The 18272-nt window shown below is 46.7% G+C and overlaps 1 protein-coding gene across 1 annotated transcript; it reads right to left on the minus strand.

The window, feature by feature from the left end:
• Positions 1-1389: 1389 nt before the first annotated feature.
• Positions 1390-14703, minus strand: LOC147731664 (uncharacterized). The gene is made up of 4 exons (XM_086956803.1): positions 14613-14703; positions 13200-13281; positions 12384-12510; positions 1390-2766 (listed from the first exon to the last, which is right to left on the minus strand). Exons 2-4 carry the CDS (start codon positions 13246-13248, stop codon positions 1581-1583), a joined length of 1362 nt encoding a protein of 453 aa, XP_086812929.1. The 5' UTR covers positions 13249-13281; positions 14613-14703; the 3' UTR covers positions 1390-1580.
• Positions 14704-18272: the final 3569 nt, after the last annotated feature.

Below are 18272 nucleotides of genomic sequence, written 5' to 3' on the forward strand. Positions count from 1 at the left end.
GCTGCAAAATCGTCCCTGTACCAAAATCGGCTGAAAACCGGCCCCGGCAAAGAGCTCGGCGGAACCTCCAAACCTCCGAGTGGGGAGGGGGGCGACGAGCCCTTTGCCAGGGCCGGTTGTGGTTACCAGTCCGGCCCTGGCAGCTATAGGTGTGAGATCACCATCACTGCAGATATAGGTATGAGATCACCATCACTGCAGACATAGGTGTGAGATCACTATCACTGCAGATATATAGAATACCTACTTGCTCGATATACAAGAGTTTAAGCTATTGGCATTGTAAATGACAATGCCTTTTATTTATGTTTTAAAAACAAAAACAAAAATAAAAGGTATTGCCATGTACAATGTCAATAGCTCAATCTGGTGTAAATGCGAGACCGATTGCATTGCAAATGCTTGTTGTTAATTTGCTGTTATGCATCTTAATGGTTGTTTTCTGGAATCTGAAAAACATGTGTAAAGGCTTTTTAGAGATGCACTGCATGTCCGCCATACTTTACCCAGCGAAAACGATATATTTTCCAACAGGTAAATGACTCTTCGAGGGTCGCGTGGATGTGGAAGGAGCAGGCCCAAGTCAAGCTGAAACCTAACATGTCACTGTCTCATCTCCAGCCACACGAGATGCTCAAGGGGGAAACTGGCACATGATTTCTTGCCCCCAATCCTGCCAGAATGTCTGAAGCACGTGTTTACTGTAAATGTCCCTGATATTCCTCAACAAGTGTTCTTCTGCCTGTTGAAAGAGTGAAGAAATACACATGTGCATCCCCTGTTCACACCATTGCTAGTAAGTGAGTCCTCTTGCTGTGAGTCTAGTCAAATTATAAGAAATGTAGAAAGTTCTTTTTTGTGGTCCTTCCCTCGCCTGTGGGTGCAGTCAAGCAGCAATTTAACAGTGGACTGCATCTACTGCACAGGTTGCATCATTAAATATGTCAAATCAGCGGTAACCACTGCACCATCCACAATTACATTGTGGCCTACTCATCTTCATGACTCTACATATCAATTTGTTATTTACCACCACAATCAACACCATCCTGTTGTCAATGCCTTTTCATTGGCAGTTCCTGTAGCTTTAAAACCCTAAACTCAATTGCAACTCTCTGCCCTAACCCCTAATTAAAACCCTAACTCTAACCCTAACCATCTAACACCAGGTTTAGTCCTGAATCCCAACCTTCTACCCCAACATAAATATTAACTTATTCTAACCCAGTCCCAGAGACCCTATTCCAAACCCACATCACAACCACAAACCATAGCCCCTAACCTCAGCCTCAAACTAAACAAATGTGTATAGGATAATGTCAGGGGGCACATTCCAGCTATTCAACAAGAGAAACAGTTCAACAGTAGACACATTAACCAGGCTTGAACTGTGGTTCGCAAAATCTATTTTATTGGTCATGTGCAGCTTTGAAGAGGATGTTTCATTATTTTATTTCGAAAATATTCTCAGGAATGGAGTTTGGAGTTTCTGCACAGCCTTATTATTAAATATGCTAATGAACATGGATGTGTTGTCTGTTTTGGGTTCTTCAGAATATTGGTGCTGGTCGTTGGGCCCATCAGTTCTCAGCCTGTTCATACCTGTTCAGGAAGGAGGTGATCTTATCCCTTAAGCCCCCTTCAAGCATGTCCAACTCATCCTGAATTTGCCTAGTGTATGGATCCAGATTCCTCTTCATCTCTTCAGCTCTCTGGATGATCATTGTTTTTAGAACCTCTCCATATGGGGAAGCTGACCGGCTGAACTCCTCGATCCTCTGGTTCACTTTCTTGTTAAAGTCTTCCAAGTACGGTGATAAATTCTGCCCAATGTCGTCCAAGTGAAGTTTCTCTTTGATTTGGTTGGTGGAGGAGAGTATTTGCTGTCTCAAGTCTTCCACATTGACAGAGAACTTGGTTCTCATATCCTCTATGTTTTTCTGCATCTGGAAGGACATGGTCCCAATCTTTTGGTTGAGGTTTTCTTGGACATTCTGTGCGTACGGTGTCAAATGCTTCTGCAGCTCCTCAATGTTCTGCTCAATCTTCGCCAAGACCTCATCACTGTAAGGGCTCAGGTTCTTTTTTATCTGCTTTGTTTTTTCAGAGATCTTTCCCTGAAGTTCCTCAGCATACGGGCTAAGGGCCAAATGCAGATTGCCCACATTTTCTTGCAGTTTGGCTTGAAGCTGTTCGGCATATGGCGAGAGTTCAGTCTGGAAGCTGTTCATCTTTTCCTGGAGTTTGGCCTCAAGATCCTCAGCATATGGCTTGATCACTGCTTGGAAGTGGTCAACATTTTCCTGAAGTCTGGCCTCAAGCTCCTCAGCATACGGAATGAATGCTGCCTGGAAGTTATCCATATTTTCCTTGAGTCTAGCTTGAAGCTCCTCAGTGTATGGGGTGAGCTGGAGACGAAGCTCCTCTGCATTTTTCTGGACACGAGTGCCAAGTTCCTCAGCATATGGGGTGAGCACCTGACGAATCTCCCCTGCATTTTCCTGTACCCGACTAGCAAACTCCTCCGCATATGGAGTCAGCTTCAGCTGTAGCTCCTCAATGTTCTTGTTAAGCTGCTTGTGAATATCATCTGCATATGGTGACACCTTCAAGCGTAACTCCTCCAGCTCCAGGCGTATCTGCTCCTTTAGTTTCTCTGAGTCTTGGGAGAGCCGTGCATGGAGCTGGGCGGTGAAAGGAACTAGCTGGCTTTGTAGGTGTGCAGCATAAAGAGAAACATCTTGGAGGTTTTCCTGGAGGAGGGTGCTAAGGAAAAATAATGTAAAAATTGATCAATATTACTAATTCACATGAAATATCCTATATTTTTTGTATATAACAACTAACCCTTTTTTCTACTCTTTCCTTTCTCCTTTTCCTTCAATATCTGCATCCTAAAATGTCTTCTATTGAACCACAAAATCCAAAATGGTCTTGGAAGTTTCTCAACTAGCTCAATTCTCTAAGGTTGAACTATACAAGCATTTTACTTACATACCTTACTCAGTAAGTACAACAACCGGGTGAGTTACTCAATAGAGTCATGGAATAGAGGGGAGCTGGCGAGGGCATGGCTTGGGTAAGAGCATTGATAAAAATGAGAAACTCACTATCTGTGTAGGTGAGGATGTTTTGTAGAGAAGGCACGAAGACCTCTGAGAACATAACATGCAAGAAATGTCCTTATTTACAGTCCCCCCTTGTGCCAAATGTTACAAGTCCCTGGAATCCATATGCTGCTGTGTTTGGAGGGTAGGGGCGGCAAAACACTGTATTCACATTAGGCCCATGTTCTTACCACTGGGACAATGGGGCCCCGGAACCCAGTGATCTTATGCAGGCTGTCCAAGGAAATGGACCAACTGTTAGGCTAGGACTGTGTGCCAAAACCAAAGCCTCAAAGCTGGTGTGAGCAGCACTAGAGGTTAGAGAATTGTGATATGGCTGAAAGCTCCCTGTCACTGCTGAGATATGCAGATAATAGAAGCAAAAAGGGTATATGAAACCCATAGTCTTCAAAATAAAACTAAGATGCTATCAAAGCTGGAACTGGCATTTAAATTTAGAAGACATGTTAGTGGAATATTGTAGAGGTACGATAAGAAACCTCAGAGCCTGTGGCCGTAAAAGGAGAGGTGAGGTTAAAGATTTCAATTGCAGGGGCATGGCTTGGCACCAGCCAAGATTGCTGCGCACTTAGGGGGAGATTTACTAAGATTTTGCGCTGTGTTTGCATCACACAAGTGACGCAAAAAGGCGCAAAATCTTTTTTTCCTAATTAACTTTCCAGCACTAAACTTGTTTAGTGCTGGAAATAATTCTAAAGTAATGCGAAGCAGTGCATTGGGCTGCTTCACATTACTCTGTACCATGGTAGCGTACCAAGGGTGGTACATGGGCATTCCCATGAAACCACCCAAGGTTTCTCATGCTAAACCCAATTTACTAAAAACAGTAGATTGCGTTTAGCGTGAGAAAACTGCACCCTTTTCAGCTAGGCGCACGGATGGAGAAATGCTTTAATTTCTCCTTCCATTTCCGACTTTGCATCGTGCCTAGCATAGTATTTTCTCCAGGAAGGGTACCCTTCCTGTACAAAACCTATGCTACACTCATGTACACACCCTAGCACTACAGTGCCAAGTTGTGTGCATGGCGCACAGCAGCTGATATCAGCGCAGGCACAAGGGAAAGGGCAGGAAAGAGCCATATCTTTAACAATATAGTGTTGTCCGGCTCACTCCCTTTCACGCAATGCAGCGCATCCTCGCGGGGGGGCTTGGCTGCGTTGCGCGGATATGTTGTAAATCTCCCTATGAGTGAGCTCTGCGGGCCCAACCTCTAATCCTTAACATCCGACACATTCTGTCCCTGCCCTCAGAAAAATCTACACCAGAGCATGCTGCGGTGAGTGGCGGTCTGGTGCAAGTAACTATTTTCTCCCCCGCTGATTGTGGAGACCGCTGTGCAGCTTCCCGAGTGGACCAGTAGGACCACCTCATGTTAGAGGCTGTAACTTTCTGATCCCCAAAACTGGAGGATTACATCGCTCCCCGAGAAGATCCCCAATAACCAGAGTTGACTGCATAGGTGGTGGCCCACCTACCAGGCCCCCCTGCCTTCCCCAGCTGAATTGATGTGATTTCACAGAGGCAGAGTGTGGGACCGCACAGGCCCGTTGCCTGGACAGGCCCTTAATGTGGCCCACGGTTCAGCCTCAATGAGCAAACCCAAAATGGTGGGGGGAGGAACGTATCCCGATTGGGGCTTACCGGGCAAAGTGAACAGATTGCAGAGACACCCTGGGCCCCTGGGACCGGTGTGACTGAGTGAGGGGCATGGATACAAAGATATCACCGGGCTCCCATTTCTCGCAATGGAGTGCGCGGCCTCGTGGGTGCTGGGGAGAGCTGGTGGCTAAAATAGCATACCAGAGTGGTGCCGGGGGCTGTGCTTCAAAGAAAACAAGAGCGACCCTCTCCTGAACCCTGCTGTCTGGCAGCTGGACGATGGAGCATTACAGTGGGGGATTAGAGCGATGTGCTTAACAAGCTCAATTGATCTGTGCCGGTTCTCTTCTCTCCCTGGCCCTCCCTATTTGTGCGCTTTCTCCTTTGGGGGCCTGCCCCCCTACAAAACTTCTGGACTGGCGAGTTGGGAGCACTGGGGGGTAGCCATGCAGCAGTAGGTAGTGCCCTGCGAGAACCTGAAGAGGGATTCCAAATGCAACATGAATGCGCTGACTGAGGAATAACCTACAGGCCTAGATGTCACCGTAAACACAGCACTGTGTGAATGGGTGCTAAGCTGTGCCTGGGCATTGATAGGAGCATCAGGGAGCCGTACATGATTTGACTGGAGGGGTCATGGCTGCCGGTAATTGTCAGGTGCGGTGGCTCAGCCCTTTGGATGCGATGGCCCATTTGTATATCATACCGATGACCCAACTCAGACCTGCCACTTGACAGGAGATCAAACTTGGAACCCGGAGGGGCCCACATAAGGCTAAACAGTAAGGTGCTGTAGCGAACCCTAACCAAGCAACCAGAACTGGGGGTCCTGGGGAGGACACTCTGGAATTGCAGATACTAGTTGTGCCACGTGAGTATTTAGCCAAAGAGCGATTGACCAGTGTGGTGTTGCTTGGGGATCAGAGGCGCAGTTGAACACAGGGTCTGGCATGCTCTGTGAAGAGGACCTGGCAATTGTGTCCTTCGGGTTATGGTTAGGGCTAGGGGAGTGGTGCACTCACAGACCAACAAAATGGATATATGTGCCATACCAAAGCCAGTCTCTGAGGCACCCGGACAACAGGCAGAACAAACAGAAATGATGGAGCCCTCTCAGTGCCATCATGGTTGCCATATGTGACCTCATGGGTACCATTGAACCGAAGTTAGATACGGCGACTGTCGATGTAAAACTCCACAGAGTAGACTTTAAAAAGATTTCCCAAAAAGTATATACATCCAAATCCCATATTAATCCAATATTAACTTGCTATAATCCACGTCCATAAAGCAGGATGAGCAAGTGCAAACCCTCATGAAAAAGCACTCCATCATTGAAGCAAAACTGGAAGACCAAGAAGACAGAGCTTGCAGGAATAAAATCAAGGTAGTAGGGGTTCCCAAGGGGGAGAAGGGGCTCAGCGTTTACCTCTTTCTAGAAGACCTTTTAGTCAATACTGTACACACTAAACGCTTCCTGAACTTCTTTTCTTTTGAGCATGCACTCATGGCACCTGTCCTACAGTTGAAACCTGGAGCCTCTCCATTAACAATTATAGCCAGGATCTTTAACTGCTGTGACAGGGACACTATCCTACAGGCATCCTGTTCTCATGGTAACAAGACCTATGAAAATGCCACAGTGCGCTTCTTTGCAGATTTCACGCCGAAAGTTCAGTGCCAGCGCTGAAGCATTGAGGAAGTTAAAAAAGTACTGTGTGGCAAAGAACTTAAGTACATGATTGTCTATCCAGTGATGCTAGAAGTTGTGGCAAAGGCAAATTGTGACACGCACTTCACCCCTCAAGAGGGTTGGTACTCTGTTGGTCAACGGTCTCAATGAGGGGGGGGGCACCCAATCGATTAGCTGGAAGAGGAGGGACCTGTTTACAATGAGGGACAGATCGAGGATTGGGCTCGGAGAAAGGGCTGAGAACTGGACTCCATGGCTTGACAGCTATGTCAGGTCGCTCAGTGGAGCGGGTTGACCCGTCAGATACCCAGGATAAAGAAGGATGGTGACTGCATGATTTTTCATCAGGCATTTCGGGATTGGACTTGCCTGCCCAGGTATGAGACGAGGGGAACTCCGGGAGGAGGGGGAGAGAGTATTTATGATGCTGTTATATTTGAAGCAGACAGAAAACCTAAGAAATGCGAAAGGTATACAGTAACATGATCATACCAGTGCAGCCCTGGAAGTGGTGCTGGCCAACCCTAAATATTTGCATGATATCATTGGGACAACAGGCGCTCTAAATGTTGGGTTTATGGTGGGCAGTTCTGAGCGTACTGTGCAGGGTAGCAGGCTGGGGGAGCTACAACATTGGGTATATCAGATTCACTTCAGTTTTTGTTCTATCTTCTGTTTTCTTCAGCTCAGTGAGCATAGGCACACAAGGAGAGTGATCGGGGACATGCTGGTAAAGGGTAGGATTGTTACTCTGCTATTACACGCGGGGACAGCCCTCTACACTATATCACGCTAGATGGTACACCCCACTCAGCACTGAAGCTCCTAACATGGTACGTAAATGGCTTAGGCAACACAATTATATTAATAGTAGTGCTAAAATACCTCCGTAGACATGTCCCAGACATTGTTCTTCTCCAGGAGACTCACTTGAAGGGCAACCATTATGAGGTCATGGATCATTTTGGTTACACCCAACTGGCACATGTGGGTTTCATCACCAACTCGAGGGGTGCAGGGATATTGCTAACAAAATCGGTGCCGTATATCCCTTGACGTACTTGGACTGACCAGCTGGGGCACTTTGTGGCACAGACGGGTACTTGGGAGAGGCACACGCTCAACATCTGCTCGGTCCATATTCCATGCAGAGGTATCACCCAGAGATTTTTCCCACCCTAGGGCTCTCCTGATGGAAGTGCCCCTGGTATCCTCATATTAGGAGGGGACTCCAATGCGACAATGGGTCTAGCACTAGATAGAGACTCAAAGGGCCAGATGTAGGAGCCGAAATACCGGTCGGTAATGGCCGATTTCGGCCGTTACCGACCGGTATTTAGTAATTGGCATGTAGGGGCCCTATTTTACAGATTCTGTAAATTTACCGAATCGGTAAATTTACCGAACCGGTGAAATACCGAATCGGTATTTTTACCGATTCGGTAACTTCCTGATGTAGGTGGGACTCTTCTGAGTCCCTATGGCCTTACAGATTCGGTATTTTACCACCCAATCCAATTGGGTGGTAAAATACCGAATCCAGGTGTGCATGCACATGTGTGCATGCACACCTATGCCATGGGACATGACATGAAATGGCACACATGCAAGTATTTGGGGTGCTAGAGGGTGTCAAAGTGACATCCCCTACACCCTTGCTGGAATCGTTATTTACCGAATCGGTAAATACCGATTCGGGAATGCCCATTGATTCCTATGGGCTTCAATGCCCATAGAAATCAATGGGCATTACCGAATCGGTATTTACCGATTCGGTAAATACCGATTTTTAGAGAATCGGTAATTCAATTACCGATTTTCCCTACATCTCCCCCTTCTATTTTACCGATTCATAAATACCGAATCGGTAAAATTCGGTATTTATGAATCATTAAAATATGCTTACCTACATCTGGCCCTAAGGGCCTAATTTACAATATTCTGATGCATCGCAGCAAAGCTAGCATTTCTGCTGCACTGCCATGCATCAAAATAAAGGGCAGTAATACACTGTATCTACAAGATACTGGGGATTCCTGACCTTGCCCACGTGCCTGCGTAGAAAGATCAGCCATGCAGCAGCACAGACATCTTTGCGTCATTTTGCAAGGGTGCCTGCTCTGAGGTAATGATTGTTTTTGTGCAGGTGCAACGATAGCAGAGTGGTTTGCTACATATTATGAAGATATATATGTACGTCTGTGACTGTTAGGGTGGGGGAAGATTGCGTTGACCTAAGGCACGTCCCCCTCCCGGCTCTCTCAGGCAAAGATAGAGCAACATTGGAGAAAGACCTAAGTGCAAACGAAGTTAAACAGGCAATCCGAGACCTGCAGTCAGGAAAGGAGGCAGGGCCTAACAGCGGAACTATATGAGCGCATTGCGAATAATGTAGCAGGACACATGCTAAATATGTTCAAGGAGGCCCAGGAGGTGGGTTGCCTGCCGGAAGATCAAAGAACTGCTTACATAGTGGTTATCCCCAAAAAAGAAAAGCCAACTGCAGCCTGTAGCTTCTACAGACCAGCCTGGTTGTTAAATTGATAGGCAAAGTTCCTGGCCAAGACCCTGGCTAACAGACGGCAGCCAGTTATAACTACAGTGATACATCCAGATCAGTCTGACTTATGCCACACAGGGGTATCCAAATAAACCTGAGGTCTCTCTTGGGAGTACTTCATATGACTGAGGCTACACAAGCTGAACAGGCCGTATTGCTCTTATTGGATGCTCAGGTGGCATTTATTAGCACTGAATGGAGCTTTCACTTTGCTGCTCAGGTAAAGTTAGACTTTGGACCGCGATATTGTAAATGGATCCAGCTTCTATATCAAGACCCACTGGAAGAGGTGTGGGTCAATAATGAACTGTTATGACCCTTTGTTTTTCATAGGGGCACAAGGCAGGCCTGCTCACTGCCTCAATGATATTTGCCCTTGAACCTCTAGTGGCATGGGTTCACCAGGACTTTCTTATACAAGATATCAACAGAGGCCGGGACTGGGAAGAGAGGATCTCTCTATATGCTGCTGATATCCTGTTAGATGCCCCACAGCCCTGCTCCACAGTGGATATCACCTTGCACACCTTCCAACTTTTAAGGGATACCCTGGCTATGAAATTAACTAGGAAAAGTCCCTAATTTTTCCCATAAAGGGCGGTATCCCCAGACTGACTTCAAGATTTATAGCCTCAACAGTGCAAGATGGCTTCTGATACTTGGGCATCTACATCACCAGAGACGCAGAAGAATTTCTGAAAAGGAACCTCTTCCCACAGCTGGACCGCCTCTGAAATGATGTCGCTCACTGGTGAATGCTTCCGATCTCCCTGATGGGCAGGCAGGTGTTCTTTAAGATGATAACCCTCCCAAGATTGCTAAATGATTTATAGAATACCCCATATAAAATCTCCCCTGACTTCTTTAAGAAAGTTGATGGCTCACTACGCAACTCCCGTGGGACGGGGGCAGTTCAAGAATCGCACTCTGGCAGCTCCAGAGAGGGGTATATGAAGGGGGTCTGGTGGTCCAACATATACGCAGTTATTGCTGGGTGGCACAATTGATAGTAAATACTAATAAATGACTGGGTGTTCTCGGACAGTACTGAGCTTGCGTACAGTGCAGGCTCAGTACTCGCGCTGCTCCTCACTGCATTATGGAAAAGGACATGAGGGCACCCTTCCATACCCTACACAGCTGATGATAAGGACATGGTGAGAAGCCACTAGATTCCTGGGATGGGACAACAAACTGACAGACAGAGACCTTCTGCAAGAGGTTCCGGATCTGAAGGGGTTCTCCAAACAGAAACTAATAGCCATTCTAACTACTAGGGGGTGGAAAGGGCCAGCATTACTCACATGTGAGGCTCTACAGCAGCAGTATGAGATTGCTGAATCATAAATGCTTAAATATTTACAATTGGGTCACACTCTTAGGCACCACATACTGGAGATGGAGCAATTTCCAAAGTCGGCACCTTTAGAGGATCGGCTCCTCTTGAACCCCACGACAGAGAGAGCAGGATCCTTGACCTATAAGAACCTGATGAATAATTCCCCTGACCCTCTGCAGAAGGTGCAGGAAGCATGGGAGGGAGACCTTGCACTTAAAATAGAGGAGGATTGGTTGGAGGCTGTACAAAGTCCCAGAGAGATGGCCATATGGGCTCTGTGCCACCTCATTGAATTGTGAATACACCTTAGATCATACTATTACAGGACGCTTCTGCATCGCCTTGGGAATAGCGACACCACCCTATGTGCTAGGGGTTGGGGTGAGACAGGTTTCTTTTTGACATACTCTGGGAATGTCCGGAAATAGATCGCTACTGGAGGGGGGGTGGTTCAAATTATGGCCAATGCCACTGGATTCAACATGCCACTGACTGCCGGGTGGCACCTCCTATGTATAAGTGGTGGAGAGGAGTGGCCTAAATAAAAGAAATATGGCTTACGTTGCCCTCCAGGATTGCCAAGAGATCTTTAGCCCTGGCAGGGGAGCGAATGGGATGACACGCATTGCGGAATGGGAAGCTGGCGGAGAATGGTGCCAAAGGGCTAAACATGTGGTGTACCAGAGTCAGGGCAGCCCAAAAAATGGGAGAAAGACTGGGACAGTTAGTGTATATACAGGGAATAGAGGGAGCCCTCAAAAGGGGGTGAACCATACCTTGAGTGCTGAACTGGGTCATGTCGAAATTCCATCATATAGCATTGCTAACAACTGTATGCACAATTCTTATCCTTATGTATCCTAGTGGTTATGCCAATCGTACTGTACTTTATTCTTTTATGTCTACTCTGTACATGATAACCCATTTATGTTTACTGTAGCACTGAGCAACTGTTTAATAAAAAATAAGTAAAAAAGAAAAAGGTTTAAAGGGCAGACAAAGGACAAATTAGGACCTAATTAAGGCTCTTGTGGATATGAGTCGGGTATGAGACTTTGAAGACACTACCTAACCTAAAGCAGGAAACCAGTGCTCGTGAAAGCTTCCACTAAAATCGACTTTTTAATCCCCAAAAAGAAAGACGGGGTGGATAACATTCAAGCATGGAGTTTTAATACGAAAGATTAGCCTATGCGTGTCTATCAACTGAGCTTTGCAAAGGTATTTCTGAACACATGGGCTTAAAAAAGGGGCATCTAACGATGACGTTAAAGAAAGACTGCAAGTTACATTAAAAATATGAATTGGGTTTGAATGGGGCATAGCCACAATGAAAAGATGTATTTGTTTTCAACAGGGGTCTTCGTGGACAGTTTCCAAAGGAGAGGAATTGCTAGAAAGATGTCTAACAATGGAGCATGATGAAGGAAGATAGGGAAGGACTGAAGGACATTCAACAATAAGACCTAATGAATCTTGCTTGGTGGAAAACCTGCAGTTAATAGGAATTCCAGCATCCCTGCTCTTTGGAACGATTTCCAATAACTGTGCTTGACTGGGGGACATCTAGAAAGGGGCCAGATGCTATGTCTGCACAGGACAGTTTTGTGTATGGATTCCAAACAATTTGACTAGGTTGAAAGAGTTCTGGAGCAGGACGCGGTTGAGGGACATACAACAAAGGGGCTTGTTGGTGCCATATCTGACAACTGGCCTTGGTCGTAAGAAGTTGAGCTTGGGGACCTGGCTAATGGACCGGTAAAAATAAAGCCACTGTGGAGATTCCAATGGTTAGGGTTTATTTAAAGATATTTAACCATGGGGCTTTAAGAATCGTGAACCATGGGTCTTAATGTAAGGATTTGTCACAATGCGCCTTGTCGTAAAAATCTGTATTAAAAAATCTGCAGTGTAAGGATCTACAACAATAGGGAGTACAGTAAGGGTTACAAACAATTGAGCTTGGAGTAATGATTATTAGCAATAGAACTTGCACGAGGGAAAGTGACTGGTCATTGATAAAGGTGGATTTTTTTGTTCGTACTGTCAGACAATGCTTACTTGAACTGTTTGCTGATTTGCGATTCCTGGATCTGTTGCGCTGCCCGCTTCGCGCTGCTGCGTAGTACTTTTAAGTTATCCCAGAAGCCATCTTCCACCTCAGCAGTGCCCACATCTGTGCAGGACCCTGTGGGAAAAATAAGCAAGAACAAGGCACTTGAGAAAGAATCCATACATTATCTGCTTTATGAGGACCACCAGTCTGCTGTTCTTTTTGGAGTACACTTCACAAAGGGACAGGTCTACAATAAGGTTGCTACAAAGGCTGACCTATGGATCCATAATGAACGGCACAAGACAGCATAAGGTTACATTCAATGGGCTAAAACAAGCCTTACTGCATGGGCATGGGTGCACCCACAAGGCAAAATATTAGAAAGAGGGTGAGATGGACCAGCAGTTAAGGGGTGTGGAAAATGAAACCAGAAAACAAGTGCCCCCGGTAAGACTTCCCCTCTTGGAGTGTTCCTTTCTCTCGCTGGACTAGCCCATTAGTGTATGCAGATTGAGCCGGGCAGGGGGCCTGAGCACAAGTGGTCTCACTTGTTTTCAGGTGTGTTTCACCAATGTGAACTATTCCCTGTATTTATTTTTATCTAAGTGAAGTTAAGAAAACTTGTCTCTGTAGGAGACCCCCCCCCCCCCCCCCCCCCCCTGTTTTCATAAAACTTCGTTGAAGCAGAATTTTGCGGAAAGGCAATATGCAAATGTGGGCCATTTTTTAGCGTGTCCAGGCCTATTTGTGATCTCAATCCAACCCCGGTTAAGTGCTCAGCAAATAAAGATGACGTCAGAAGCAAAAGATTCTGCTCTTACCTGTAATGGCCAGCAAGGCCAACACGACGCCAATGGATCTCAGAAACATCTTCAGCTTCGAAAGGAGCTTCGGGGGTGGAACCTGCGAGGGAAATATTGAGCTTAGTCTAAAAGTGGGGAGGAGGGGCTTAGAGTCCAAAAGGCTGCAGCCACTGGTGGGAGAGGGCTCCCTTTATGTCGAGTTCCCAACAACGTAACCACAGATCCCTCCATCAAACACCTCAGCCTGCTGAAACACCAACCCACGCATGACTAGGAATTCGCTGTCTGAGGCCCCGCAGTTCAGCGCAGTGTCTCTGTGGGCTTTAGTGGCCGGACCCATCCTGGCCTGTCAGGAGTCGGCTCCTATCACTGCAGTATCTCAGGCGCCCCAGCCATGCTGCTCACTCCATCCAAGTGTTCCCCATCTTCCGTGTGCTCACAGGTCAGCCCTTAACCACCGGCCTTTACCACTGACCACTGCGCTTTTAAGGAAGAGAGACATTTTCAAACTCATCTGCCTGAGATATAAATCTTTGTCAGGCAATAGAGCAAAATATCTACAGGACAAACTGATTCCATATCTTCCTTTGAGAAATCTTAGATCAAGGAGTCAAGTTCTTCTCTGTCCTCTGCGTATTCCTACGTCTAGGTTTGGTGGACCAGCTTTTCCTATCTGGCCCCTACCACTAGAACAAGCTTCCCTTGTTCGTTAGGGCATGCACGGAGTTTTCGGGTTTAAAAAAACATCTTAAGACCTGGGTGTTCTAATGGCTGCTTCTCTGTTTGTTGCTTCAGCGCCGAGATGGCCCTTCAGGCGCGATTCGCTGCGCTTTATCAAGTAATATATCCATTAACGTAACATAACTGAAGGGTGTGGCTCAGTGAACCTCCCTCCCTCTGTGTCAGATCCCCCACCTGATATCACCAGGACTGGAAGATGCCCGAAGCAGAGCCTCCCCATAACTGCAATATCTGATCTCACACACTCACCCCTCCCTCAGGAAGCATCACTCATCTCTGCGGTGTCTGAGGAGCTCTCGTGTCTCAGCCAGCACCCCGACTCACTGACGTGTCCCTGGAGCTCAGGGCAGGCCCCCGCACCCCCACTCCCCCGAGCCCCAGTCTACAGTGCTCGAATCTCACAGCCCAGATGTCGACTTTCACAACCTGCTCAGCTAGAAACCTCGCCCCAGCACTGAATTGTGTCTGTAGCTTCTCTGCCCCATCCTCCACCGGCCCCCAAGTCAGAAGCCCCTATCAGGGCAGTGCCACTTCCGGTTATGTGCCCCCACCCCCTTAAAGCAGCGAACCTCACCTCTCCTGTACCTGGAGTGCAGATGTGCACCTTCAAGGACAAGAATAACCCCGCACCATAACATCTGGGTCTCAGGCATTCACAGGACCCTCGCAACCCCCTCTTCCACAACTCACCTCTGGACTCTACAGCTGCTGGCTGGCCTCTGCTGGTACCGGCCCCTTCTGCCTCGCTGATATTTATACGAGAGCAAACACCCTCTTCTTTGGATATAGCGCCCAGAGGAAGACCAGAAGGCGCCGTCCTGGACTTTAGACCGGGCAGACGTGTCACCTGTGGACGGTGCCTTATCTGCTGGTGATGCTGGAGCCCTTGCGGGTGCCCTGAGCAGGTGACGCGCAGGGCATTGATCACCATGACTGGACTGCAAACCAACAGCGGATGGTAACATGTGGAGCACACGTCCCACATTTCAGCAATCGAGCGCAAAGTGCGAGCTCGACCCTCTTCCAGGGCTTCAGGGCTATCTTTCTCCCGTAAATTAAGACTGTTTATTACTTTGTACTCTGTGACGTCAGAGGGCAGAGAGAGCAGACTGCAATGAGCAGACAATGTATCTTGGTGGGTGGGTCACATGAAGTCAGAGGTGAGACTGAGGGATGGGGCGAGGCATACATTAGTTGATTAATGGAACCTGAGGGGTAAGGGGTACATCAGTAAGACATGAATGCCTTTTGGGAATCGAATGACCACGTGGCGAGTTTGGGTAAAGAGGGGAAGGTCATTCCCAGGTGAGAACATCCACCAGGCCCTTTCCTTGGTAACTCTGGATCTCCAGTTATGAAAAAGTACAATAAAAGAAAGGCTTTGGTGACCCAAGCCTAAATACCTGTTAATCTACTAGTTTGACTTGTTTGTAGGGGGTTGGGTGAGTGGGAAAAGGTATTTACAACTAAGATAATTCTGGAGGGCTAGATGAGAGTGCCAATGTAAAGTGTAATGGTCACTCCCAGCCTTTTGATGCTAGATGCTCTGGTAATTGCAAACCAGGCCCCGGCACCAGCGCCTTTTCCCTTAAACTGTAACTGTGAATTGGTACACCCAATTGGCAAAGTACTTTAACACCCCTGTAAGGCCCTAGTATAAGGCACCAGTGATACCCAGGGCAGAGATGTAAAAGGGGTGCCTGGGCTGCAGCACTTATTGTGTCACCCTGAGGGACCTAAGTGAAACCAAAGGCTGCAGACCTGCCATGTGAGACCTGCACAAGCAGCTTGCCTGCTCGAGTTCGATCCTGCTCACACCATGCGTGACTGGATCACCTCACTAGTCACCCCTAGAGTAGGCCTCCATTTAGCCCAAGAGGCAGAATGCATTATTTGGTATGTGTGGAAATATATGTGCAAGTATATATTTCCCTTTGGTAGCATTTTAAATGTAATTACCCACAAGTGACCGTCACTCCATAGGATAACATGGGCTGGTCACAGATGTCCAACTCCATTGTGGAACAGTCAATTCCTTTTGTGTTTGGTGTCAAACACACTGCTTTTTAATCCCGGACACAATAGTGGTGTCAAGGTTTAATCAGCATGTACCTAGGTGGCACTTAAGACAGTGCCCACCAAATTAACCCAGTGTTCTTGTGCCTTGGCTGGCTTTCCCAAGGGTTTCTGCCAAGACACAGATCTGACCTCGTGCTGGGGAATGTGTGCTGCTCCCAGAGACAAAGACCTGTGTGTGCAGGAGGTGACACCTGCACCCACACAGGTGGTCTAGTCAATAGGCTATCATGGCAGTGAGCCTCCCAGGCCTCACCAGCGCTTCTGGACAAAGGAACTTGTCCTCTATCGAGTTCAAAGCCTCTCCCTACCCCATGCAGTGTTTTTCATGGGCTGGTGGGTAAATTAGCTATTCAGGAGGTGTACACACCCACAAGGCTGACCACAGCTCTAGGGCGATGCAGCTGATGTGCATAGTCGAGGATGGCTTTGGCCATATGGAATTAAGCCTAAAAGTAGGTTCTTACAGGTTTAGTGACATACACCTACATGATGTGGTCACTAAAGGGGAGGATTAGCCACAAGAGTAGATGCCCATTGGCTAAATAGTTCTCACACCCACTAACACCCCCTAAATTCAGGATTTAAGTGTAGTATCCTAGTTTACTGTCCATGCTTTTGTATGCTCTTTTCCACCACATGCTCTGCTATTGGAATGTTACAGTATAATGATGCATTATGGAATGTTGGGTGTCTGTCAAGAAAAGCCACAGTTGTGATGGGGCTGAGCAGCATGCTGGCTGCTCCTGGTGGGAGTCATCTACATATCTATAATAAATCATCTTGAACTCAACAATCTGTCTGGACTTCATTACTACATTTTTAAGGCGACGATCTGATCTTACCCTCCTTCTACGTGCTCAACAAAAGAAGTCAATGTCAAGGAAGTCAAGAAGTTGAGAACAAACATCGATTGGAACAAGGACTCTGCCACCCGAGCCCCACCAGTGACCACTACACCAGTCGCCCCCAACCTCTGCGTGCTGGATCCCACTTCACACAAGCCCCACAGGTACAGTGTGGCTTGACAGTTTCTTCACAAGCGCCTTTCCAGAGCAAAGCAATTTAAGCATGCTATAATCTGTGTCATGGGACTACAAGAACTGCACCTTCAAGTACAGTATGTCACACTTTGTAATTATATGGATATTTTTCCTGAACCAACTTTGTCTACTTGCTTTTGTTTATCCTATAAGGAAGGAGTCTATACAATGTTTTATGTTCTCCTTAGCGTCTATGAGATTTTTCCTAACTGTGCTTGAGAGGTGATACCTACATCTATGGCCAGCACAAATCTAACTATTGGAATTCACACGTGTACAGTTAACTTTGGTAATTTCAACGTTTGTACTGCAATTGATGTCGGTCTGGTGAAGGCTGTTTGGTTAATGATCGGCTCTCCTTCATTTATCACACGTGTGCTTTATTGGGTTTGTGGAGTTATGTCTATTTTGTCTTTTATTTAGTACCTTCCTTCACCTGGACATTTGACAGTTCAACCTCTATTATGACATTTTGTTTTAAAAGTTGCCGCAAGACTATCAGTGCACGCGCGTTCTTACCTTTGTTATCACTCGTGCGTTAGTCTCTGTGACACCCCTTTGTCCATCATTGTATGCTGCTGTAGGATTTCTTGGTGCATGGTCAAACCTTTTGCCACACGGCACAACGTCATATGTGTGCCGCCATCTTGAGGGAAGTGAGTAATGAAGAGAAAATATCCTTCAGTTCCCTAGATCCAGGAATCACCATCGTAGCTCCCTATCAGTTTGTGCTACAGGGGAGTCAGCATTTTAGTGTTTATGCTGCGTCGCACCAGTGTTGCAGTTGACTCTCCTTTTTAGCTGTTACATGCTAAAAACTTACGTTGTCCTTAGTTTCTTCTAAGTTGAATTCAGGAGGATTCCACAACTCTCTATTCTTTTAAGGTATTGGTTACCGGTGACACGCACATCAGGAAAGAATTTGGCGTGTTACAATCAATATTGGTGACACGCTCACGTTATACATGTATTCATCATTCGCATTTGGTGTTTTTAGTGACTTTTATTTAACATGTTTCTTATGGGGGGCAGTGTTCTATTGTCTGTTTACAGCAGCACAACTCAACTGTGGGAGTCTCATTCAATGCCACGTCATTTATGTCTATGCCACTGTTTTCCTTCCTTCGACATTTACCTAACCTTCCACATTGGTGTGTGTGTCATATGTATATGGTGACACGTTCACACATAGTTGTAACTCTTTTCAAATCACATTTTTTTATGCTAATGG

Source organism: Lissotriton vulgaris, chromosome 2_1 (assembly GCF_964263255.1).
Source record: "Lissotriton vulgaris chromosome 2_1, aLisVul1.2, whole genome shotgun sequence".
Taxonomy (NCBI): Eukaryota; Metazoa; Chordata; class Amphibia; order Caudata; family Salamandridae; genus Lissotriton; species Lissotriton vulgaris.

Excerpts from the sequence above, each read along its gene's own strand:
- LOC147731664 (XM_086956803.1), bottom strand. The coding sequence starts at position 13,248 with ATGTTTCTGAGATCCATTGGCGTCGTGTTGGCCTTGCTGGCCATTACA. Across the intron at positions 12,511-13,199 it reads GGCCTTGCTGGCCATTACAG|GGTCCTGCACAGATGTGGGC; the intron begins GTAAGAGCAGAA and ends TTTTTCCCACAG. Across the intron at positions 2,767-12,383 it reads CAAATCAGCAAACAGTTCAA|CACCCTCCTCCAGGAAAACC; the intron begins GTAAGCATTGTC and ends ATTTTTCCTTAG.